Source organism: Typopeltis vanoorti, chromosome 19, assembly GCF_054136105.1.
Source record: "Typopeltis vanoorti isolate ZY-2024b chromosome 19, IOZ_Tvanoo_1.0, whole genome shotgun sequence".
NCBI classification, from domain to species: Eukaryota; Metazoa; Arthropoda; class Arachnida; order Uropygi; family Thelyphonidae; genus Typopeltis; species Typopeltis vanoorti.
This window is the reverse complement of record NC_143567.1, coordinates 80,962,092-80,990,025: the sequence shown is the minus strand read 5'-3', so window position 1 is coordinate 80,990,025 and position 27,934 is coordinate 80,962,092. Positions and strand designations below refer to the sequence as shown.

General features: G+C 37.2%; 1 protein-coding gene across 1 annotated transcript in view; it reads right to left on the bottom strand.

The window, feature by feature from the left end:
- Positions 1-27,934, bottom strand: part of LOC150096287 (uncharacterized) — a 438,969-nt gene that overhangs the window by 174,836 nt on the left and 236,199 nt on the right. Inside the window, exon 8 of the mRNA XM_090409023.1 lies at positions 10,827-10,984. Within this exon, the coding sequence (XP_090265149.1) occupies positions 10,827-10,984 (158 nt within the window). The remainder of the gene's footprint in view (positions 1-10,826; positions 10,985-27,934) is intronic.

Below are 27,934 nucleotides of genomic sequence, written 5' to 3'. Positions count from 1 at the left end.
TGGAGGAAAATGAATGTGCTATTTAGGAGTCGTTACAGATCTGAAAGATTATTTTTTGAGTCAGCAATGGCTTTGAAGAATTCTCCCAACCTTAACAAATATGGCTGCATGAATTTGCCAAAAATTTGGGAGACTGTTATCCTAAGAGAAACTCCTGCATAGCTGTTTTTTTTTTTTTTTTTTTTTGTTATAGGGCACCAAAAATAGGACTTTAGATCTTTTGTCCTTTGCAATTATATTGTTTCACTCACTCACTGATGATGCTGAGTTGAAAATCAGCGAAATATAAGTTAATAAAACATCTCTTTGATAAAATTGTGTGGTGTTGTTAATACCGTGAAAAATAAGTCATGAATTGACTATAACAGACTGCAAAAACATTATCTACAACGTCATATGAAAGATGTACAAATATAATACTGAAAAGCTTTCAAAGAGTTCCCCATAGAGAACTCTTTCAAAGAGTTCTCTATGGGGAAATCCTCTCACAGGGTCTCTCTCTCTCTCTCTCTCTTTCTTCTGCTAACACACAAGAGTGACAACTCTCCACAGATGGTTAGATCTCTCTCTCTCTACAGATGTTGAATTTTTTTTTTTAAATATGTGAATCAAATGGTGAAAGGTTGTATACCTGTTGTACATTAGCAGCATGGTTGGGCTAAGGATTCAATTTGATATTCTGGAAATCTTGTTCTAGAAACTTTTCAAGCTACTTCTGTTCTCCAAAAAGCATGGTAGTGGTCTCATACTAAGCGATAAAATTCATATCCCATATAAAAACATTTACAAACATGCTGTACAGGAAAATTTAAAATTATGAACCTATTAGTTACAAAAGGAGACAAAAATATTTATAGTACCCAAAGTGAGTAATGTAATGTACACATTACTTCCAGATTATTGTCAGAATTTATTGTTAGAATTCTAGTATTAAAACAAATATAATATAATAAACTAATAATAACGATATTAATCATTATTGTAATAATTTAATTTCACTAGCCATTCTGATTACTTCACCTGAAAAACAAGATGTGTGTAAACAATGTGCATAAATTATGAATGAGATCAACAAAATATATATTGAACTACACATAATTCCACTTCCATTAATCTTTTTTTTTTTTAATTTTTTTTTTAAAATTGCACATGTGAAGGTTATCATCAGTATGCTAATATGAAATTCCAAGAGATGCTATCATAACATTCAACAGATATTATTAGCATGTACATAATCTTATTGCAATGAATGTTTCAAAAGACGGTCCAACAATCCCCCAACAAATGGCTTCTCAGTAGATCTTCACCCAATAATCTCCCAACAAAAGGTTTCCTGGTTGAAGATTCCTGTGCTCCGCAGCCTGGTTTTGCTCTTCCTAGGAAGATTTGGCCATCTGTCAACAGGATCAGAACTAACCAAGGCAGATGTGACTACCTACTACATAAATGGAAACTGTCAGACCACCCTTATTGTGACTGTTTCCCCACATCCCAGACGAGTACTCATATTGTGAATGACTGCCCAATGAGCCAATTTCATGGTAACCTCCAAGACATCCACAAGGTGACGGATGAGGCCCTGGATTGGCTTTATGGACTAGACACTGACCTCTAGCTGCATTGTATTCTTTCTGCCATAAGAATAAATAAATAAATAAATGGTTCTTGTGAACTATAATATTGCATTCTCCTGCATATATATACATGGGATAAGACTTGAGTAGTAAACATGTGCCATGACACCTTTTAAATATGCGTATTACTATTTCTTACTCGCTGAAGATCTCACTTGTAATAAGTGGCAAAATATAAGAACCAAAATTTTTATGTGTTAAATCACTATACATATTATGAATATATATGGGAGGAAATATATATACTGTATATATTCTCCACTCTCTTATCAGCAGAGATAATAACAGATTAATTTATTTAATTTCATTATCTAACTAATCATCATCAAATGGAACTTTCTTATGCTCTTTTTTTTTAATTCACAGATTTTCACACCATTCAGTTAGTTCATATATTACTATTATTATTATTTTCTTGGTCTCCATGGAGTCACAAGACTCACTGCAGGAGATCAACACCAGTCAATACAAAGTCTATCATACCACTCCTTAAACTCATCCATAGTTTGCACTTTAACCAACCTCTCAGGCAATGAATTCCATGCTTTTGCCTATCCGAGGTTACTTCATCCCTTTCAAATCCTGGTGATCAGGATCTGAGCACAGAAATCCAGATGTGCTCTGATCAAAGCTACGGGACAACCACCCTTTTATCTCTCATGCTCATTTGTTCATTAACAAATCTCTATCCACAATCACCCCAAGATCCCTTTCTTCCTCAGCATCCCATCTGCGCATCCCAAACACCTTCCATTTATTTGCATTAAATTGATATCCCCATTCATTTGCCCACTGTTCCAGCTTATTCAAATCCTCCTGAAGAGCCAAAACATAATAACCTTCCCAAGCTTCACATCATCTGAAAACAACTGGGTATCATCGCAGTCCTGTAATAATATCATTGACATAAAGATTGGACAGTAATGGTCCCCATACTGAACCCTGTGGAACTCCACTTGTAATCCTCACTTCCCTGATACTGCTGCCACATATACAACTCTCAGTATCTATCAGAAAGCAAATCACCAATCCAATCCACTAAACTGATATCCTGACCCACATGTTGCAACTTAAAAACCAGCTTCTCATGTGGTACCCTGTCAATTGCCTTTGAAAAAAAAAAAAAAAAATGACAGTGGATGTCTTACTCTCATTCACTGCTCTCGTTACTCTATTGTCAAAGGTAAGCAGATTACTAAAACAAGAGCATTTTTTAACAAATCTATGCTGGTCTGCATAAATAACATTACCCTCATCTGCCAAATTCCGTATAAAAGTTTCTCCATATACCAATTTCTCCAAAATCTTAACAACTAAAGAAGAAATACAAACAGGCCTTTAGTTTGATACCTCCATTCTACCACTGTCCTTATGCAATGGTACTATCTTGACCTCCTTCCACTCTCCAGGCACCCTATCCTATTGTAAGACATTCATTAAACAGCCAAGTTAATGGCACAGCCAGTTCCATATTACATTCCCTTAAAACACAGTGAAATTCTATCTCCCCACATTATTAACATTTAGCATAGTCAGTATTTGGAATATATCCTCTTCATTTACTTCTAACATTATCATACATACTCCTTCTAGGAATAAAGCCTGCTGTACCAGGATGGAACATTCTAATAAAGTGATAATTAAATAGCTCGAGTATGTTATCTGTTTTGGTCACCCGATTCTCATCTTCCTCCACTATGATTTTTCCTCCATTATTTTATTTGTATGGGGTTTCCTCATTCATCCCTTAGGACTGGTTGAGCCCTCCTAATGAAGGATTAAGTATGTTCTCGGGGACAAAAAACCTCAGTTTCCAGATGAAAAAACCCTCTACCTCTGTATGAGACTAGCTAACTCATCTTTAGTCGAAAGAGACCAGATAAAGGTTCTTCATGTCTTGGACGGTAATCAAATCTAGGTCTTTCTGTCCAAAGGGTTTTGTTTATACCGACTGAGCTACGGACGCTCTTTTTTTCCTCCTACTCGCCACACAGCAAAAAAATCTTTGAATTCACCTTGGATTGCAGCACAAGTCTCCTCTCACATTCTAAGTTTTCTCTACTTACAACACTAGTCGCTTTCCTAGCCTGAGCCTTATATTCCTCAAGCAATTGTTATCCACATTCCTCTTTATATATCTTCCATAATCTCTTTTTCATCTGTAATTCCTCTTTTATATCTCTTGTCATTCATTTGACACCTTCTTCTTCTTCCTCAGCTTATCCCACTTAAGTAGGGTCGCTGTTTTTAATGAGTTTCCTCCACATCCTCCTGCCTTGGGTTGTAACCACATTCTAAGTTCTTCATCCTCAAGTCCTACTCCACCCTCTCTCCATCTCTACTTTGGCTGCCTGCACTCCCCCCCCCCCCCTGCACATCCATCTGGATGATCTTTCTTCCCACATACTCATCCTCCCTCCTCGTCACATGACCAACCATCTCAACCTTGCCTCCTGTATCTTTTCTCCTAAGTTGGTGACTTTCACCATTCCCCTTACATCCATTACACCATTCTCCCCATCCATTTGACACTAAATTGCTTTATCTTCCTCACTTGAGGTGGACAATCTGCCATTGCAATGAAGATAGTTATATATGAAACTATATGAAGACAGCTCTCTGACAGCATCTATATGTAAATGAGTGGAATGGAATTGCTTGACTAATTCTCCAGAGTTCATGTCTTTTATTGTCATAGTATGATACTAAAGCTGCATATATATCAGAGGCTATGTTTTACCTTGTACAGTAACATTATCTAGCAATTCAACTACAACAGTATATATCTCATACTAAAAACTAGCTATCTCTGAGAATGGTCATACTAACAATGAGCTATAAATTCTTAGCTGCTAGTTCATCATCATTGTGACCAGTAGAAGCCAGATGCTAAACTCTGAATTTCTGTTTCATGTGATTACTTTTTAAATCCATTTCAGATTCTAATAAGTGGGAGATTCTAACACTAAGTGACGGAATTCATCTCTCATCTAAAGATATTCACAAGACCCAAAGTAGGATTTGAATCAACAGACTAATAGTGGAATATACTAGCTACTCAGCTGAATAGGATGGAAAATTTAATTGTGAGATACATGAGTTACTATATTACTGATATTTTCAAAACTCAATGTGCAACTTACTTTATCTCATTGGTATACATAATAGAAGATAATTTATACACTTTTCATGTTTTTTTTTTAATTTTCTCTTGACTAAAATGCTACTTTAAGTATTCATTAATAATTAATTCTTTAATGATTAACTAATTATCTAAGTATTTAATTGCTCAACTAGCTATTTTATACTTAATTACAGTTGTCAAACTTAAGTATTTTTTTGGGACTTTCTTTAATATAATGATAACATACTACATTAATATGTCTGCCTATCTATAGTTGATATAAATGTAAGGATGGTAATAGCCTGTCTGGTTGGCTGAATGGCTAGTATACTTGCTCTCTAACCAACAAGCTGCAAGTTGAAATCCTGCATAGGCACAGATGTTTATGATTTCATAGGTGGGAGATGAACAAATTTAATTGCCTGGTGAGACCAATATCCTGCTTGCTGGAGGCCTTAAGTGGCTTAAAAAAGTACCATACTCTCTAAGAAGAGTTTTGGGATTATATATAGAAAAAAAATAATAATAACAAAAATACTTGCTCAACCATGGTACTAAGGATTTAACATTTCATGGAATCATTAAAAACAATCTTTTATGCTTTAAATTGGTATTAATATAAGTTGGCATAAATATAAGTATTATTTTAAGTAATAATTGGTAAATTTGCTTGAATCTTATGTAGTATTGTTTACTTTTCGTATCTTAGCATGTCTGTGTGATTTTTGTGTGTTTTCTGAGTTATTTCAATTAGTAATTTGATAGATATGATTAATAGCATGCACATGGCACCGATAAGAAGGAATACAATGGCATCCAGATCGCCATCTTTGTTCAAAAATTTTAATACAGTGGTATCTCGCTAATCCGAACTAATAAAAACTGTGCTCGTTCGGATCAGTGAAAAGTTCGGATTAGGGAATTTAACCCCCAAGAGACAACAATAACTAGCTTTTAAGACAAAAATAATCAGATTCTAATGGTATGTTAATTTAATTCTGTGAATAAATGAAGTGACTGATAGAAAAAAGCTACTGTACTGTAATGTAAAACTTAAAAAATAATACAGTACACAAGTTTATTTTATTAAAAAATTTAGTTTGTATGTACCTGTATTGCTGAGGATTCTGATTTAATAAAATTGCATCGTTCACTACATAACTTAATTTGTGTAAAAAATATCACTTTTTTGTACACAACACAAAAAAATTTCACAAAATAACACACAAAAGAAGTTTTTTTATCTTTGTAAAAAACTCACTAATTTTCTTTTGCTTCTTGGAAGCTAAACTTTTTTCGAATGCTTCTTCTAGGAGCTGCGTTGGCAATAAAATTTTGTGGAATGGCGTATCATTCTGCTTAGCACATTCTATACACATATTAAAACTGTCAACTGCTTCTTCACGTTTTACTTTTTTTTCTTCGGGTTCTTTATGGTCATCATCATCTTCTAATTCATTCTGTAGCGTCATATTTATAATTTCAGCATCTGATTTGATTTCAAATTCACTTTCGGTTCTACCTGTAATCTATTCCATAATATCTGTTTGTGAAATTTCAACATCTGGATTTATATTTTTAACCAAATTATGCACGTTTTGAATTTCCACTTTTTGTGTATCACCGTAGTTATACTGTATTGTAATAATAATAAAATAAATAATAATAGTTAAAATAATAATTATTAAATAAAAACAATAGTACACAAAATAATACGTAATAAATACAACTTTTTTTTCTTTCAAACCACAGTTGGGATTACTGGAGGGTTCGGACTAGCAAGATACCACTGTATAATGGAGTTTATTCAGTGTAATGTTTGTGAGATGTATGCTTTGAGGAGAGCAGTTGGAGTCTGGTTAGACAATGATAGTGGAGTAAATGTGTGCAAAAAGTGTAAGGAATGTGAGGATTTAAAGTGTGTTTCAGGTCGTAAGAGTGATATTGTTGTTGAAAGTCAGAATGTAGAAAATAGTGATATGAGGGGTATGAATAGTGATATTTGCAAAGTAGTACCAGATAGCTCTGAGAGCAGCGGTTGAAAGTGAGAATGAAGATAAAAATACAGAACGATACGAATGGATTAATGGATAATAGAAATGATGAGGCAGATGCAATGAGTGAGATCGCATGGTTGAGCGGAGCGATACATATGGCAAATCGGCAGCCTGGAGTGTTGGCAAAAATGTTTACTGAGCGTACCAACTAATAAAAGGCAAAAATATGATAAGAAAAATAAGAGTATGATTGTGAGTGTAAACAAAATGAAAGAGGCGAGTGTTGTACAGAGATTCTTTAGTAAGAGGTGTGATAGATGAGAATTTGACAAAATCGTACCAACCTAGTGTGAACATTAAGGATGTAATCGAGTCTATTAGAGTGCAAAAGCAGAGGGTGAAAGAATTCATAATAGTAGCAGGGACGAATGATTTGAAAGGAGACAAAACGGCTATGAGAGAGGATTTGAAGGAATTACTTGAGGTAGCAAAAGAGAAGAGTGAGAGAGTTAGGATGGTGAGTCTGTTGCAGCGGTATGATAGTGAAGAGTATAGAAGGAGGGCCATAATTGCTAATGATTTTATGTACGGATTATGCAGCAGGAGTGGTGTGAAATTTGTGGATGTGTAGAGTGAGTTTGATGGGCAAAAGGATTTATATAAGATGGATAGCTTGCATTTGAATGGATTTGGTGTAAGGAGACCTGAAAAGGTGTTGTTGAATGAAGTGAAAGTGGATGTGTAGAATCAGTGAAACTAGAGTTATTAAGGGAGGGGGGGAGGAGTAGATATGCAGACTTTAGGGAGAGAGTAGAGTGTATGAATGTGTGTAATATGCCCGAGCGAGTACGAAGGACAACAAATCAGAATCAGAATGGGATAGTTAGTATAAGGCATCAAAATAGGGATGGGACAAATGGCCTTCTGCAATTCATGTATACTAATGCCAGAAGTATTAGAAACAAGAAGGAAGAATTTTTGGCTGTGGTTGGCACTTCCAGGCCACAGGTTGGCATTAGTGAAACATGGATGACAGAAGATGATATAGCTAGTAGGATTGAATGTGAGGGGTATAGTGTGTTCAGGAGTGACAGGGAGAAAAAATGGGGGTGAGGAGTGTTATTAATGATAGCTGATGAGCTACAGCAAAAAGAATAGAAGTTGAACTGCAGGAGAGAGAAGAGAGCACATTTGAGGCTATTTGGTGTGAGATTGAGGCTAGCAGAACAAAATATACAATTGGGTGCTGCTGTAGACAATGTGATGGAATTAATGGTGGAGATAATATGTATAAGCAAATAGAAGAAATGAGTGGAAGGAGGGTAATTATTCTGGGAGATTTCAACTATAGTAATCAATGTTACCATAGTTGAAATCTCCCAGAATAATTACCCTCCTTCCACTCATTTCTTCTATTTGCTTATGCATATTATCTCCACCATTAATTCCATCACATTGTCTACACCAGCACCCAATTGTATATTTTGTTCTGCTAGCCTCAATCTCACACCAAATATTGGTGTGAGATTGGAAGGAGGAGACGACACATGGGAGGAAGGAATTCGATTTTATGTGGTTATTAAGGGATAACTATCTGCGACAGCATGTAATAGAAAATACTAGGAGTCAGAGAGTGCTTGAACCTAGTAATTGCATCTGAGAATTTGGCTGTAACGAATATGACCATGTGGCCACCAATTGGTGAGAGTGATCATAATGTCTTGACCCGGTAGGTGGCTAAATGTGTGGAATTTACAATTAAAAAAGGGTACATGTGGAATTATCGGACTGGTAATATGACAAGCTTAGGAGTTTGATTGGTTCAGTGCCATGGCATGTAAAACTGCAAGGGCTGGATGTTGACAGTGCATGGGAGGCAATTAAGAAGTGTTTGCAGGAGGCAATGAATGACTATATACCTAGAGTCCGAATAATAAATTAAGTAGGGGTTAAATGGATGAATAACACCATTAAGCTTGAGCTGCAAAAAAAGAAACAACTATGGAGGGGAATTTAAGGAGAAAGGTGACCGGCAGGCACATGAGCGGTATAAAGCGCAGGCCAGAAGGGTAACGAGTGTGGTAAGAAAAGCAAAAGCAGATTATGAAAGAACATTAGTCATCCAGGCTAAAGAGAATTCCAAACAGTTTTTTCGATATGTTGCAAGTAAGAGAAAAAAATGTATACGGAAGAATGATTTTAAAGAATGCCGATGGTAGGGAGGTAACCGAATCAGTTGATATAGTGGAATTACTGAGCGAGCACTTTGCAAGAGTATATCATCCAGGTGCATTGCAGGAATGAAAAAACCAACAGCTTATATGGGAATTGTGGAGAATGAAGTGGAGGTGAATAGTCAATTACAAAACCTCAATGTCAATACATATGTGGGATTGGATGGTATACCAGCTCGTGTCGTACGTGAAGAGGCTAAAAAATTATCAGTGCCCTTGACCATTTTGTTTAATTTGAGTCTCGGGTCTGGGTTAGTCCCAAGGGGGTGGAAAGAGGGGGGGAATAGTTCCACTGCATAAAGGAGGTTCCAAGACTGCTGTTATAAATTACCGATTGATCCGCATATCAGGAATCGCTGTCAAGGTCTTGGAGAAAATAGTCAAGAGGAAAATACAGGATTAGATAGATGAAAATGGGATACTGTATGGGGGACAGCATGGTTTTGTGAAGGGTGGATCATGCTTCAGTAACTTGCTCACATTTTATAACACAGTGACAGCTGAACTGGAGGATAATGGGTTTACAGTGATTCTACTAGACCTTGCTAAGGCATTTGGCAGGATACCACATGGAATTCTAATCAGTAAACTGTGGCATATGGGGATGGATATAGGGTTCGTGAGATGGATAGGAGGGCGGTTGATGGAAAGATATCAGAGAGTGGTTTATTCAGGAGTAGAGTCCAAAAGATGGTCTGTGACTAGTGGTGTGCCGCAGGTTTCTGTTCTTGGAACACTAGTATTCGATTTGTTTATTAACGATATAGGAAAGGATCTGAGAGGAACTGTTCATTTGTTTGCTGATGATGCAAAGTTGGGTAGAGCAATTGTGAGTGCACAGGATGTCAAAATTTTGCAGGATGATTTGGATAGTTTGGAGGACTGGGCTAAAGAGAATGGATGTCAATTTAATGTGGCAAAATGTAAGGTTATGCATTTTGGGGGGAAAAGATTAGCAGCAGTATATCACATTGGTGGAACTGTACTCCTGGAGATTGACGAGGCCAAGGATATGGAAGTGTTGGTGGATAGGAGGAGCACATCGCAAAAGTGGCTAAATCAACTCATCAAATCACTTGGTTGCTGAAAAATACTTTAACAAGCAGAGACAAACAGGTTATTTTTCCTGTGTATTGAGCCTTGATAAGACCCCATCTAGACTACTGTGTCCAGATATGGGCACCAGGGTTTCTTCTTGATGGGGAGGAGGTGGAGAGGATCCAGAGGTGAGTGACCAAGATGATAGCAGGTCTATGGAATGAACCTTACGAGAACAGGTTAAAGATTTGTGGGTTGCAGAAATTGGTTGATAGGCAGGAAAGTGGTGATATGATTGAGATATTCAAATTACTGAAGGGTTTCTATAAGATTAATTTAGAAGATATTTTTGAGAATGGGATTGGTGGTGGGAGGACTAGAGGCCATACATGGAAGCTGGGCAAGAGTGTGGTTAGCAAGGGTGTAAGAGCTAGGTTTTTTTTACATGGAGAGTGATAAATGAGTGGAATAAGCTGCCAGAGTCTGTTGTGGGTACCATGACTGTAAATGAGTTTAAGGTGAAGTATGATAGATACTGTGTGAATGTCAAATAGTTGTTCTTGACATGATGTTAAGGCCTCCCTCGATGAGTCTATGGACTCCTTGGAGTTGCCAGTAATAATAATAATAATAAGAAGAAGAAATTATTCTATAACTCTGTTGCTCATTATATCCAATATATATAATAGAAGATTCACTTATATATATATATATATATATATATATGATATAATTTCAAGGCAAATACACATAAAGGAAAAGCTTTTCTCTGAAGGGAACTTTACATTTCAGAACTTACCTGGTTTGAAAAAGATATTCAGCTTGGTCTGTAGTACGCAAACGAAAGACATATTGTTTCTTAACATAATCTGTAGCTTTCACTGCTAATGTGTGATGAATACGTATCGAGTTATGAAGGCTATCATACAACTGGTTTTTCTTAAAGCCATGTTCATCCTAAAGAAACGGCATGTGCAAATTACCACTTAAAAAGAACTTTTGTGAGTCTTTCTTTTATTAAGGAGCAATTATGCAGCAGAATTTAATTATGTTACCATAGTTCATTGAATGGCATATTAAAAGATGAATATCACAAAAAAATAATATTAATTCCTACTAAGCACTCATTAATAATTACATATAAAAAAAATGCATAACTCTGAAAAACAATTATATATGTAACAATTTTTATCAGAGAGTGACTAAAATTTGACAACGAAACAATAAAACAAAATGTTCATATTGCAAGTTCCGAAAACTATTTTATTATTATTATTATATTTGATATTTATTCATTTATACTGACCCACACTCGAGGTGTCATAAGGCAACATGACAGTGTCATGGTGGACAAGTGATTAAGGAGAAAGAAGGAATCTATTAACAAGTTGTGTGCAGATTTGGTCTCCCGGGTTCCAAGGGGATAAAGAGAAGCTGTGGAAAGGGTGCAAAGAAGCATCACAAAGATTATATCTGGATTATGGGATTTAGATTATGAGGGCAGATTGCGAGTATGTGGATTACAGACTCTGGTTAACAGGAGAAAGAGGGATGATATGATAGAGGTCTATAAACTTTTGAATGGGTGTTATAGCATTTCAAATGATGAAATTTTTCATTATATGGAAGGCAGGAAGAGTACACAGGGGCATCCATGGAAGCTAAGGTTGTTCTCAGTCAAGAAATGGTTAAGAGATAGGTTTTTCGCCCAGAGAGCAGTGAGTAAGTGGAATAATTTGCCCTTACGGGTAGTGAGTGTATCTAGTGTAAATGAATTTAAGGGAAGGTATTAAAGCTGGGTTGGGTAATTTACAGTCTCCCTCGATGAGTCCTTGACTCCCTGGAGGGCTCAGATAATAATAATAAGTTTCTTTAAAAATTGAGGGTTGTATTCATTGGGGAAAAACAGTATAGGGAAGGAACTGAAGTATATGGAATCAAGGAAGATGATGAGAGGTTGATTGATATGTTTGGAGTTGAACTGAGTACAGATGTTGATCACTGAGTGCTCATGTTCTTACATGATTAGAGGAAAGAGGAAGAATGGTAGTGGCCAGGGCCAGTTCAGTGAAGCAATGCCCAGAGAAGTACTTATAATAAAAAGGCATAATTCAGAAATGGAGCACTATGAGAAAGCGATGGGAAGATGGGTCACCTAATTAAAAAACTTGTTATGTTTTTCTGTTCAAAACACTACTTCTCTTCTGCTCAACTCTTAACAGTATAAATCTGAAATCTGATCTACCTTAGAATTTCTCACATTGGGGGTGAGAAATTGTAAAATTCTTAGGGAGGTTTTTTGTGCACCACCCCAAATGTGAGAAATTCTAAGGTAGATCAGATTTGAGAGTTATAATTTTAAGAGTTGAGCAGAAGAGAAGTAGTGTTTTGAACAGAAAAACATATCAAGTTTTTGGGGGTTGTGAAGGCTACTGATGTAAATGCTTATAATACACATCAGGATAACTAGCTGTGAAAGTCTCAAGAAGGGAAACTGATCTTCACTGAAAATCAGAACAATATCAAAATTAAGAGGAAGTGAAGTAGAATCTTTTTCCTGGTAATAAGACACAATTGCATTTTGATGACATTGAAATTCACTAGATTCTTGTTTTTAGAGAACTTGTGGCATAGTTCTATATATGATATATACATGACAACACAAGGTAAAACTATTATTTATTAAATATACTGCCATATATTTCAGTCCAAAATTAACAGACCACTGTTAGTGGATTAAAAAACAATTGTAACAAGGATGCACGTTTTATTTATTTGAAATAGAATGAGCAATATGATGTTAAATCGCCAATAGCATTATGTTTTTACTGAAGAAAAGGTTACATAACAGTGTAAAATAAATTGCATATATATCAAAAAAAAAAAAAAATCAGCTAATGCCTTTTTGTTCCTGCATTGGGAGTAGGCAAAGCAGTTTTAGCCCTATCTAACTTTTGGAGACTGAGTGAGCAGTTCAATCTCCACTGGTAGCCAATCAGAGATAGCTGGCCCAAGGCTATCAGTAATTAATCAGTACACAGTGAAGATTATTATTATTATTATTATTACGGGCAACTCCAAGGAGTCCTTAGACTCATCGAGGGAGGCCCTAAACATCATGTCAAGAACAACTATTCAACAACCACACAGTATCTATCATACTTTGGTTTGAACTCATTCACAGTCATGGCACCCACAACAGACTCTGGCAACTTATTCCACTCATTCACAACTCTCCAAGTAAAAAACCAAGTTCTAACACCCCTTGCTAATCATACTCTTGCCCAGTTTCCATTGATGACCCTCGTCCTCTCACCAGCAGTCCTATTCTGAAAAATATCCTCTGAATTAATCTTATAGAAACCCTTCAGTAATTTGAATGTCTCAATCATATCATCCATTTTCAGCCCATCAACCAATTTCTGCAACCCACAAATCTTTAACCTGTTCTTGTAAGGTTCATTCCATAGACCTGCTATCATCTTGGTCACCCACCTCTGGATCCTCTCCACCGCCTCCCCATCAAGAAGAAACCCTGGCAGATCTGGGCACAGTAACCAAGATGGGGGTCTTATCAAGGCTCAATACAGAGGAACAATAACTTGCTTGTCTCTGCTCGTCAAAGTATTCTTCAGTAACCAAGTGATTGGATGAGTTGATTTAGCCACTTTTGCAATGTGCTCCCTAAACTTCAACTCCCTATCCACCAACACTCCCAAATCCCTGGTCTTGTCAATCTCCTGGAGTACAGTTCCACCAGTGTGGTATACTGCTAATGTTTTCACCTCAAAATGCATAACCTTACACGATAAAGAGTCAAGATGCTATTTTTTTTTTTTCTGGGCGATATAAATTACGTTAAGGGTAAGGGGCACTTGCAAGGAGTTCCCTGGTGTTGTACCACCTTACCCCCAGTCCTGAAGATACTTTCATGTGCAAACTTTGTTTGCTCACACTTGGATAAAGGATTAAACTAAATTTATTATACTCTAACCAAGTGAAAAATAACCTTTCAACATCTTTCTCTAAATCCAGAGTAATTTATTATAAAAGGGTGGCACACCATTTGGCAACTCCTATAGGTAGAGATGACTTGCTAATGCTTCTGCCTGGTATCTCCACTTGGGCCTGGCTCCCACTGAAGAGACCTCAATAAAGGTCGAAACTAGTCTGGGTTGTGGCCCTTCCCTTAATGCATAACATTAGACATATCCACAAGAAGATGTGTTTTGCATTATGGGAGATACTGAGATAGGAGTGTTGGTAGCTTGCTCCACCTTGCAAGGAGTGCCCTTGGTGTTGTACCACCTTACCCCAGTCCTGAAGATACTTTCAGGTGCAAACTTTGTTTGCTCACACTTGAATAAAGGATTAAACTAAATTTATTATACTCTAACCAAGTGAAAAATAAACTTTCAAAATCATTATCAACAGTGACCCCACTTAAGTGGGAGAGGCTGCAGAAAAAGAAGAAGAAGCGAATGAAACTGTTCTCTTAGATCCTTCCCTATATCTTTAATGAACAAATTAAACAGCAGTGGTCCAAGAACAGAACCCTGCGGCACACCACTAGTCACAGGCCGTCTTTTGGACTCTACTCTTGAATAAACTACTCTTTGATATCTCTCCATCAACCACCCACCTATCCATCTCACCAACCCTATATCCATTCCCATCTGTTGTAGTTTATGGATTTAGGATGTGGTCTCATAATTGATTGTTCCTATAGCAGTATTTGTAGATTCTCAGTTAAATGTTTCTCTGAAGTATGTGTTTATATTTTTGTGTGAGGTATTTTTATTTGGTATAATTGCTTTGTATTTGACATCAGATTGTATGAGTATAGAATCTTTGCTGTTAAGCCTAATGTTACTATTGTGGTAGTGATGTTATTAAGCCTAATATTTCTGTTGTGATCACATGGTAGTTGTTAAGCCTAATCTTGTCATTCTCTGAGCATGTGTACTTGGTGTTAAATTGCAAACTACTGATTATAAGTGTATAATACTGAGATGATTATTTGAATCAACGTATTTTTATTGTTTAATGTTGTCTGTGTCATGATGTGTTTCATGAAGCATTTTGGCAATTCCTGCAGTTTTTTAAGTAGTTAGAGGCATGGCACTTTAAAGAATCCAAATTCTCTGGTTAAAGAATCCTAATATGAATTTATTATTTTAATGCTAGTTCAGAACTCAATGTGATAACAAGATCACAGAAAATTTGCTTGAAAGAGCACAATCACAAAGATAATATATTAAGTGCTTTTGATAAATTACTTGCTAGTGAAAGTTTGGTGAATACAAAGTAGTTCTATCTGCAAGCAGCTCTCTTCCATACAGCTTATTTTTAGAGAACTCAAGTAATCATCCTGTTGTGACATTAAGTGATATAAACTTTAATTACTTAAGGTTGATGGTTCAATATATGTACCATGGAGAAATTAATATTTCACAGGATATGCTTCCATCATTGTTAAAAGCTACGGAGTTGCTAAAAATGAAAGATTTTTTGGAAGTTGCTAATAAGCACTATGATTCTGTGGAAGGCACACAACAGGAAGTTTCAGGTAATGAACATCAGGAAGCAGGGAAACCAATCATGCATAGTCATATTGTGTCCGGCCAAAGAAAATTGCATTCAAAGAAGGAAACGCAGATAAGTAAGAGTCATCAAGGGGAATCGTCAAAAAGGTCCTATGATGGACTTAGATCTGAACATTACAAAGAGTCAAATGGCCAAAATGTCTGATATGATAATGTAAGGCAGCCATTGTCAGAGATTAAACATCTTGAAACGATGGTTTCTATCCCACTTAATGAAATTAAACTGGGTAAATATTTGAAAACAACATCTGACAACTCAAGTGACACTGTTATAGATGATTTGGTATCATTAAAGGATAAGGAGTCAGACTTGCCAAATGTTGATCTAAATCAACATTCAAGTGGCCTTGATCTGGATGCTGAAGGCCAACTGTCAGGTGAAGGTGTATATACCAGTGTATTGTCCCTATCAGTTTCTGATTCTTCAGCTAATTCTCACCTACCAATCAAAATCTTGGGTAGTGATGACAAGAATCCTTTCATCAATTCAGATGAATGTGTGCATACCAGTGTACTGTCCCATTCAGTTTCTGATGCTACAGTTAATTCTCAACTGCCAATCAAAATCTTGGGTAGTGATGACATCAATCATTTATTTTCTAGTTTTGATGTGTCATCTGAGTCAACCATTTCTTCTTTAGTTGCTAGGGATGTCAATCCAGATTACTTAACATCTTTATCATCTTGTGTGTCTGGTATCATTTCTTGAATCTGATGTCAAGGTAGAAATGAAAGATAATGCAGTCCATTTCACATCTTCTAATGTATCAACTGTTTTGCCTGTATTAATTGACTCGTATAAACACAAAAGTTTTAGTGTAATATATGATGATATATATCTGGTTTGTCTAATGTCCCAAGTTTAAATGATCATCAAGACTTAACAGTTAGGTGCCATCAGTCTCATAGGAAACATTCCTTTTTTTTATACAGCCATATCCCAATGTAACTGATAGAAGCATGTGGAGTAAACTGTGTTGTACAAGTTGTCCTGAGACAAAGGAACTGATATTTTTAAATGACTGTAATATATTTTATAATTTTGATCTGACCAAATTGTATAGTATATATTTCAGCATTCCAATATGTTCTAATGTTTTTTATGGACTAGAAAGTATGGGGGGGGGGATTAAGAATGACAAGAAATGAGAATGACAGATTATTTAGTAACGGATTAAATGAATGCGTGCATGGAATAAATAGTGCAGAAATACATACACAGAGATTGCTGAGTGATATACAAAAGAATGTGGGAGAAGATAAGGGACAAAAACAAGCATCACTGGAGTTAAAGGATGTCAAGTTAAAAAGGAGCAGAAAAGATATTGTGCTGTATGGGGATTCTATAATTAAGGGTGTGAAGGATGGTAGACTAATTAAAGTGTGTTATCCTGGGTCAAAGATTAAGGATATAACTGAGACTGTGAAATTCTAGGGACGAATGATCTAGGTAGTGAAAAATGTTCTGTGAGACAGGACTTGAAGGATTTAATGATAGCAATGAATGCAAAGAGCGAGAGTAGAAAGATCATGATTGTGCTACCAAGATTTGATAGTGATGAATTAAACAGAAGAGCAATTATAGTAAATGGAATGATTTCAAGATTGTGAAAAAGCTTCTGCAATGAATGAAACTGAATATTCATTTCATGAATGTCTGGGATGAGTTTGATAAAAGGAAGGAGTATTTTAAGAGATATGGTTTGCACTTAAATGGATTGGGTGCTTGGCATTTAGAACATTTATTGATAAAGGATAGAGTAAATGGTCAAAAACAGGGAAACGGAATTTGTTAGAGAGGTAGATGATAGAGTCAACTGTAAATATGAGGTTATTAATTGCTGTGAATTTGGTATCAATTTAATCCCAAACCTGTTGCTGCGGTATGACAGAGAAGAGTCGAGAAGGAGGGCCATAATTGCAAATGACCTTATGTGCAGGTTATGCAGGAGAAGTGGTATGGAATTTGATGGGCGAAAGGTGTAAACCATCCGCCTTATATAAGATGGATGGTTTGCATCTGAATGGATTTGGTGGGCGGAGACTGGAAAAAGTGTTGTTGCTGAATGAAGTGAAAGTGGATGTGCAGAATCACGGAAACTAGAGCTATCGGGGGAGAGTGGATATGCAAACAGGGAGGCAGTTGAGTGTAAGAATGTGTATAATATGCCTGAGCTAGTATGAAGGACAACAAATCAGAATGGAATAGTTAGTATAAGGCATCAAGATAGGGTGGGACTAACAAGCTTCTGCACCTCATGTATACTAATGTAGGGAGTATTAGGAACCAGAAGGAAGAATTTTTGGCCTTCGTTGGCCCTTCCTAGCCACAGGGTATTGGCAGTAGTGAGACATGGCTGACAGAAGATGATATAGCTAGTGGGATAGAATGTGAAGGGTATAATGTGTTTAGGAGGGAAAGAGAGAAAAGAATGTGGGGGGGAGAAGTGTTATTGATGAACTGCAGCCAAGGAGAATTGAAGTTGAACTGCAGGATAGTGAAGAGAGCACATTTGAAGCTATTTGATGTTAGATTGAGACTAGTGGAACAAAATATACAGTTGGGTGCTACTATAGACCAGGTGATGGAATTGATGGTGGAGACAGTATGCACAGACAAATAGATGCAATGAGTGGAGGGAGGGTAATTATTATGGGGGCTTTTAACTATGGTAATATTGATTGGAAAGAGGAGAGGTCACATGGGAGGAAGGAATTCGATTTTATGCAGTTATTAAGGGATAATTACCTGAGACAGCATATAATGGAATATACTAATGGTTCAAGAGTGCTTGACCTAGTAAATGCATCTGAGAATTTGATTGTAATGAATATGACCATGTTGCCACCAATTGGTGAGCGTGATCATAATATCTTGACCTGGGAGGTGGCTAAATGTGTGGAATTTTCAATTAAGAAAGGGGTACATGTGGAATTACCTGGCTGGTAAGTATGACAAGCTTAGAGATTGCTTGGTTCAGTGCCATGATATGTAAAACTGCAAGGGCTGGAGGTTGATCGTGCATGAGAAGCGGTAAAGGAGAGTTTGAAGGAGGTAATGGCTGACTGTATACCTAGAGTCTGAATAGTAAATCAAGTAGGGGTTAAATGGATGAATAACACGATTAAGTTGAGCTGCAAAAAAAGAAACAACTGTGGAGGGAATTTAAGGAGAAAGGTGACCTGCAGGCCCATGAACAGTATAAAGCACAGGCCAGAAGGGTAACGAGTGTGGTAAGAAAAGCAAAAGCAGATTATGAAAGGAAATTAGCCACGCAAGCTAAAGAGAATCCCAAACAGTTTTTTCGATATGCTGCAAGTAAAAGAAAAAATGTATACTGCAGAATGATTTTAAGGAATGGCAATGGTAGGGATGTAACTGAATAAGTTGATATAGTGGAATTACTGAGCGAGCACTTTGCAAGAGTATATCATCCAGGTGGTGATATTGCAGGAATGAAGGAACCAATATCTTATACGGGAATTGAGGTGAATGAAATGGAGGTGAATAGTATATTACAAAACCTTACTGTGAATACATCTGTGGGATTGGATGGTATACCAGCTCAGGTCTTATGTCAAGCAGCTAAAGAATTGTCAGTGCCCTTGAACATTTTGTTTAATTTGAGTCTCAGGTCTGGGTTAGTCCCAAGGGGGTGGAAAGACGGGAAAATAGTTCCATTGCAAAAAGGCGGTTCTAAGACTGCTGTTGCAATTACCGCCTAATCAGCATATCAGGAGTTGTCGTCAAAGTTTTGGAGAAAGTAGTCTAGAGAAAAATACAGGAACGGATAGATGAAAATGGGATATTGTATGGGGGACAGCATGGTTTTTTGAAGGGTAGATCATGACTCACTAATTGCTTATGTTTTATAACGCAGTGACGGCTGAACTGGATAAGGATAATGGGTATACAGTGATACTGCTGGACCTTGCTAAGGCTTTTGACAGGATACCACATGGAATTCTAATCAATAAACTGCAGCATATGTGGATGGATATAGGGTTGGGGAGATGGATAGAAGGGTGGTTGATGGAGAGATATCAGAGAGTAGTTTATTCAGGAGTAGAGTCCAAAAGACAGCCTGTGACTAGTGGTATGCCACAGGTTTCTGTTCTTGGACCACTACTATTTAATTTGTTCATTAACAATATAGGAAAGGATCTGAGAGGAACTGTTCATTTGTTTGCTGATGATGCAAAGTTGGGTAGAGCAATAGCGATTGCACATGTCAAAATTCTGCAGGATGATTTGGATAGATTGGAGGACTGGACTAAGGAGAATGGATGTCAATTTAATGTGGCAAAGTGTAAGGTTATGCTAAGTTAAGAGGAATAAACCTCAAGAAACCCAAGTGGCCAGATCTATGCACAGTAGTCATGATAGAGTTTCACCAAGCTCCTATAAAGAGGTATAATTACCCTGCTTATCTCTGCTTGTCAGCGTGTTCTTCAGTAACCAAGTAATCTTATGAGCTGTTTTAGCCACTTTTACAATATGTCCTCTAAACTTCAACTCCCTATCCACTAATCCCCACCCCCCAAATCCCTAGATTCATCACTGTCCCATCAATATAGTACACAGATGGTAATCTTTTTGCCCCAAAATGCATAACCTTACACTTTGCCACATTAAACTGATATATGTTCTCCTTTGACCATATTGCCCATCGATTCAAATCATTCTGATTTAAACTAATTGGCAGTATGGGCAGATGTTAAAATTTAAATCTAAATTTTAACATCTTGATTACTATTGCTCTACCCAATTTTGTATCATTTGCAAACAACTGAATAGTTCCTCTTAGATTATTTCCTATATTATTCATGTACAAATTTAAAAGTATTGGCCCAAGAACAGAGTCCTGTGGCACATCACTAGTCACAAGGCTTTTATTGGACTCAACTACTGAATAAACAACTGTCCTATATCTCTCCATCGACCACCATCTCTTATCCATTTCACCAACTTGATATCTATCCACACATGCTGCAATTTATTATTCGTGACACTTCTGAACAGTCCATAGAGTCATCGCGGGAGGACACCTACAACTCTCCATCTTCACCACTACACCGAACCTCTACTAACCAATCATTTACATCAACACCATCTACTGATTTATTGATTAAAATTCCATGCAGTATCCTGCCAAAAGATTTACAATGTCCAGAAGTATCAGTGTAAACCCATTACTTTCATCCAACTCAGCCAGTGCATTATAAAAGGTGAGAAAATTTCTGAGACATACATGACTAACCCTTCACAAAACTATGCCCCCCCCCTCCAAATACTATCCCATTTCTGTATTTTGTTCTTAACCAACTTCTCCAATACCTTGATCATAATTTCTGAGATGCTGATTGGTCAATAATTTGCTATCTTAGTCTTGGAGCCTCTTTATGCAATGAAATTACTTTCTCATCTCTATCCTCCCCTCTCCATAGGACCAACCTAGAGCTGACTTAAATTAAATAATATGGTCAAAAGCACTGCAAATTCCCTAGCACCTTCTCATGGTCAATATCTCCACCTGGATGATATACTCTTGCAAAGTTCACTTAATAATTCAAGCATTTTGTCTGCTTTAATTACCTCCATATCAGTGGCATTCATTAAAATTATTCTTCCATGATGATTGTTCCTTTGACTTGCAACATACCGAAAGAACTCATACGGATTATCTTTGGCCTGGGCTGCTAATTTCCTTTCATACTCTACTTTTTCCTTTCTTACCACAATGGTCACCCTTCTGTTGTGTGCTTTGCACTGCTTATGTGCCTACTGGTCACCCTTCTCCTTGAATTCCCTCCACAATTTTTCTTTTTCTTGTAGCTCTTGCTTAATGATGGTATTCATCCTTTTTTAAAAAATTTTTTTTTTTATGTTAAGCCCATACACAAGAAATTGGTTGATCAACCTATACTACCATACATGGGTAGTGGGTTAGGAAAGGAGGAACTTGTTTACATTTGATTTAAAAGACTGTATATTGTATTCCTTGGGAAACACAACAGGGGAAGACAGTTCCACAATACAGCAGTTGCAGGGATGAAGGAGGAGGAAAAGAAACTTGTTCTGTGGGTTTCAAGATGCACTGTGAAAGGATGTTGAGCAGCAGCTGCACATGTTCCAACGAGCTTAGTACTAAGTGAAGGAATTATTGATGCTATTTCAGATGAACAGTTCCCATGAAAATATTTGTAGATGGCACATAGTATGGAAACCAAATGTCTGTGCAAAAGTGGGGGGAGTAAGTTGGTAAGAGATAGATCATTAATAAGTCTAACTACTCTCCTCCTTTTTATGAGAGATAAGACAGAAATGGGTTTTATTAGCATTGAAACTGATGAAGTTATCTGAACTCCATTGGAAGATGGCTTGGAAATCAGAATTGAGGAAGGTGGCAGTTGATGTTCTGTAGGTTGGGATCAGTTGTGTAGAGTAGGATTTATCAAATGAAAGGGAGGAATGCAATGTGCTGTCATTTGCAAAACTGCATATTGGATTGGAGGTCAACTGAAGTAGTTCATTGATATATAGCAGGAAGAGGGTTGGTAAAAGGACAGAACCTTGTGGAACTCTGGCATCAGTTGAATGGTGAGAAGATAAGGAACTATCCATCATCACACATAGTGTGCATTCAGATAGAAAGCTGTCAATCCAACTACAGAAGTCTGAAACAGACCAAACGATGGTAGTTTGCTTAGTAAGCCTTCGTGTCAGGTCCAGTCAAAAGTTTAAAGATATGAAGTGCAGCCTCTTGAGATTTGCCAAACTGAACTTCTCCATGGCATTTATTCAGAGATGAGTGACATATGTAAGCAGATCTGTTGATTGGCAGCGATGGAATCCATACTGATGGTCGTTTATTAGGTGGGTGCCTTCAAGGTAGTGTAGGAGTTGGGAATTGATAAATTTTTCCATTACTTCAGATGGTACTGAGGTGAGCGAGATAGGGTGGTAGTTGGACAACAGTGACTTGTCACCCTTCCTGGGAATGGATCGAATACAGGCTGTATATAGAGAGTATACACAGGCGATCTAGGATAGGAGTCAGTTCTGGTGCACAAACTTTCAGGACAGTTGGAGGAATGCCATCCAGGCCAGGAGACTTTTTTTGTGTCTAATTTGGACAGTATTTTTATGATCTCTTTCTGGCAAAAGGATATAGGGGACATTGTATGTTGGGCATCTGGAATGGTTGGGGGGGGGGGGACATTTACCATTGTCAGTTATGCATGCATTGGAAGCAAAGTGTAAAGCCAGGAGATTGGCTTTTTCTGTGGATACTGATGCAATAGAGCGATCTGGGTATGATAGGGTGGGAATAGTGTTGGACAGAAGTTACAACCAATTACTTTGGTAAGAGACCAAAAGGCTGCTAGTTTTCTGCTTTTTTGCTCTTTTGAACTCTGTTTTGGAAGCACTGATTGTTTTTTTGCATCTCCTTCAGGCTTTAGTATAAGCTCTAATAAAGGATGGAGTTTTTGATTTAAGCCAGTTATGGTATGTTTGGGTTTTCATTTGTACAGCCTTGGCACATCTTTTGGAGAACCAGGGTTTAGTTAAGGAATGGCAGTTTATAGTAGTGTGGGGATTGTATGTTTCCATGCTGGTAAGGATTACTTTGGTGATAATCGGGGCATATGTTTTGGTTGGAAGGCCGGAAGCAATAGTCCAACCATGGGAATGAGGCATGGAAGTCACGGAGGCTGGCACACTTGCCACTGTTATAATGCCAAGCTACTCTTGTATGGGACTGGCTGTGTAAGCATAGGAGAGGAGATGAGCACTAGATTGTAGTCAGAATTACCTAGGGGGGCCCCAAATACACACTACATTCAAATACACAGTGAATATAATTGGAAGAGTCATTGGTGAGGAAGAGATCTAGGGTGTTTGGGGAGTGGTTTGGGTTATCTGGTATTCTGGTTGGCATCTGAACAAGTTGTGTAAGGTCATTAGTGATGGCAAATGTTTTAGCATCTCTGTCTGCAAGATCTATACAACTGGAGGAGGAAAGCCAGTTGGTGTTGTGAGCATTAAAATCTCCTAAGAGGATGTTGGGAAAGTGGGATTAGAGAAAATCAATTTTTAAAGAGAGGAAATTAAAGAGCTCAGAGAGTAGTTGGTTGCATTAGGGGAGCAATAGAGACAGGAAATGAATTTGACTGAGTGGGGAAGGGATATTTTCAATCAAAGAATGTCAAAGTTGGGCGATTCTAGGTTGGGTGCTCTCTGGCAAGGTATGTTAGAGCAGATGTATGTGCAGATGCCACCCTCAGATTGAAAGGAGTTAAAGAGTGTGTAGTTTGCGAGGTTGAATGCTGTGTGTGTGGGGGGGTGAAGATTTGAGTTTCTGCCAGAAAGAATAGGTGGGATTTGGTAGAGTGAAGATGATAGTAGATACTGTTCAAGTTGGAGTTTAAGCCCTGGATGTTGGTGAAGTGGATATACAAGGTTCAGTGAGGCATATGTTTGACCATAAGGGTCTTGCATATTTCCTATGCATTGCCTGCATGCCGGTCTCCATGGTGGTCACTAGTGGTGTCGCTTGAATTTTGTACTAATTCAACTTGTTTCTAGTCTATGATCCAATTGTTTTCTCCATTTTGGCGTTTTTCTTCTAGTTGTTTTTGAAGTTGACAATTTTGTTCTCTCTCTGGGCAAATGTTAGGTCTGGTTGAGCATGTATGCATGACTGGGGGCAAGTGTCTTTGAACTTGTTGTCGATCACTGTTATTAATTTAGAAGTGCTTGTAGGCATGTCACAAGTTACTTTTAAGAGGCATGGAAAGTTCATTCCTTCCTTTCTTTTATTTATGGGTCAGAAACAATGCCGCCTGGCTATTTTGGTGATGTCTTCTTTTAGTGATTTTCCGTCAGAAAATTCAAAATAACAGCATTGAAATTTTTGTTTTAGGCCTCCATCGAGTCATGCACCATTGTGCAATTAGGCCATGGATTTCATTTACGAGCAAGGGTGAACTTCGTTGCAATGCTGATTGTCAATTAGTTCCAGCTTAGCTTCCAGCGCTCATATTTTGGAGGAAAAAGTTTCAATCATAGCATTGATGTGCTGTTTGAGGTTTTCAACTCATTTGTCTAAGTTCAAAAGCTGTTTACAGAAGGAAGGCACAGCGAACAGAAAAAGGGCTGGTTGAGGTCGATAAATAGCTTGTGCAGTGATTCATCTATTTTTGCACAGGAAGCGTGTAGCCAGTGGCAATAGAACTTGCAAAACATATCCTTTTTTTTATTGGTGACATCGAACCCACAGAATGTTGCACCTGTAAAAACAGCACTTTGTGGGTTTGTCAGCACTTGATGCCGCTGTACTGGCGATACATAGGGGAGCTCATTCGTTGTTGGCTTTTGTTGCCCTCATCTTCTTCATATGGTAGGCATAGCAGGCACTTACACATAGCTAATTTTAAACTGGAAGAATAATTGATTTAATGAACTATAAGTACTTACAGGTTGTGCAGAAGCAATTGGCTCCTTAGCACCTGCTATTAAGATTTCCATTTAATGATTAATTTGAATGAAAAGCAGTTACAATAACGATTGTCCACCACCAATTCCAGATCTCTCATCTCCTCTACTTCATCACCAAGTGTATATTTTGCATTACATCATTAATTACTAAATTTCAATACCTTACACTTTGAACTGATAGTTCCACTTACCTGCCCATTCATAAAATCTATTCAAGTCCTACTATAAGGCCATGACAACTGTTGACTCTGCACTGTTCTCAAATTTTGCATCATCTGCAAACAGTTGCATATCACCAGTTAAAGCAATCCTAGCATCATTAATATAGAAATAACAAGAATGGTCCCAATCCAGACCCCTTCGGCGCATCACTAGTGATGTTAATTTTTCAGGATACCGTGCCCCCATATACAACTGCTGGTACCTATCTGACAGCCAGTCACAGATCCAGTTCACTAGTCTGTTATTTATTTCAGTCTGTTTCAATTTTTTTAACAGCTTGTTATGTTGAGTCTATCAAAAGCTTTTGCAAAATATAAGTATATTATTATTATTTATTATTATTATTATGTGACACCTCCAAGGAGTCCAAGGACTCATCGAGGGATGCCACCTACTCTACAACTCTCTGACTCCACCACCGAATCTACTAACTATAGCAAACTACATCATCTACACTAATGCCATCTACTGCCCACCACTAACACTACTATTTTCATAGACACAAACATCCATGCCCATGGGGGATTTGAACCCACAACCTTTTGGCTGGAGAGCAGATATGCTAACCACTGGGCCAATCTAGTCCGTTTCAATTTATTTAACAGCTTGTTGTGTTATATCATTTTATATGTATCTCCCTTGTCTAATACATTTGTCATTTTGTTATAGTACATAAGTAAGTTGGTAAAATATGATCTCCCTTTAATAAATCCATGCTAAGAATCACAAAGAATACTGCTTTGTCAACTCATTTCGATATCCTAGTTCTCACTAATCTCTCCAATACCTTAACCACAATTCCAGATATACAGATACTGTATATAATTTGTAGCCATAGCCTTATCACCAACGTTATGCAGTGGAACAATTTTACCTTCTTTCTGCTCTCTTGGGACATGTACTGTGGTAAGACTCTTATTAAACAGGCATGCCAATTTGATGTGTCATCAAATCCTACTGCCTTATTGATATCAAGCTTATTTATTTCCTCATATTCCTCCTGCTCACTTACAATCAGTGGTGAGCTACGAAAATTTTAACAAAGGACTCGCATCGTCGAGCAAAAAAAAAAAAAAAAGGGCTAACTTAGCTCTTATAATACTTATATTGCGACTTTGTAGACTTCTGATAGATATGATAATTCCTGTAGGATAATAATTGTAAATGCTAGATCTTGTAAAAATTCCAAATTGAGACGTCGGTTTAAAAAGCCCTTATATTAATCGTTCTATGCAAAATGCTTGCATAAAGCTGGGTAATTTCTTCACACACAGCAAGGGCCGTTCGTAAACTGCAAGCTGCCCATCGTGGTCCAAACACACAGCCGATCTTTAAAATTTCGATACCAAGATCTTTTGCAATCATATTTAATTCTCGCTGATTTTTTGGTGATTGATGATAAAAAGCATATAATTTATCCATAAATATTTTTAAATGATTTATTTCTTTAATGTTTTTTATCGAATCATTTAATGCTAATCGTAAACGATGAGCAATGCAATGCGAAATCACAACATTGGGAAATCTTTGTAGAAGTTTGATTACAATGCCTGATTTGTTTCCTAACATTACACTAGCTCCATCAGAACAAAATGCAATGAGATGATTTTTTAAATTAATTACCAGAAAATCCATGTGAATTTAAAGTAGCAATTATAGTAGCATGTATACATTCTGCGGTGGCATTTTCTAGTTCTACAAGATTATTAAACAAGAAGAACAAGGGGCTTGCAAATTTGAGAAAAATTTAACAAAGGGCTCGCGTGAGCCCCTGCGAGCCCCTTATAGCTCACCACTGCTTACAATTAAGCTATCCTCACCGATTTCCTTTACACTTGAGTTTCTCATGGATTCACCCTGATGAGGATGAAACACCCTTATGAAGTTGAAAGTTTATTTTTCACTTGGTTAGACTATAATAAATTTAGTTTAATCCTTTATCCAGATGTGAGCAAATAAAGTTTGTGGCTGAAAGTATCTTCAGGACTGGGGTAAGGTGGTACAACACCTTTCTCTAAATCCAGAGTAATTTAATAAAAAGGTGGCACACCATTTGGCAACTCCTATAAGTAGAGATGACCTTGCTAATGCTTCTGCCTGGTATTTCCACTTGGGCCTGGCTCCAACTGAAGAGACCTCAATAAAGGTCGAAACTAGTCTGGATAGTGACCCTTCCCTTAATGCATAACATTATACATATCCGCAAGGAGATGTGTTTTGCATTATGGGAGATACTGAGATAGGAGTGATGTTAGCTTGTTCCACCTTTGCAACGAGTTGCCCGGTGTTGTATCACCTTACCCCAGTCCTGAAGATACTTTCAGGCAAACTTTGTTTGCTTACACTTGGATAAAGGATTAAACTAAATTTATTATACCCTTATGAAGTTCTTTCTTTTAAGGTTACAGGGTGGTCAACATTCCTAGTGAAGAATTTATGTAGACACAACACATGTGTTAGAGTAATTACTTTACTTATCATTAAGTAACATTCGATGTTTCGACCTCTGTATCGAGGTCATCATCAAGAAAACATACATATGTATAGGATACAAGCTACATGACAATACGCTACACA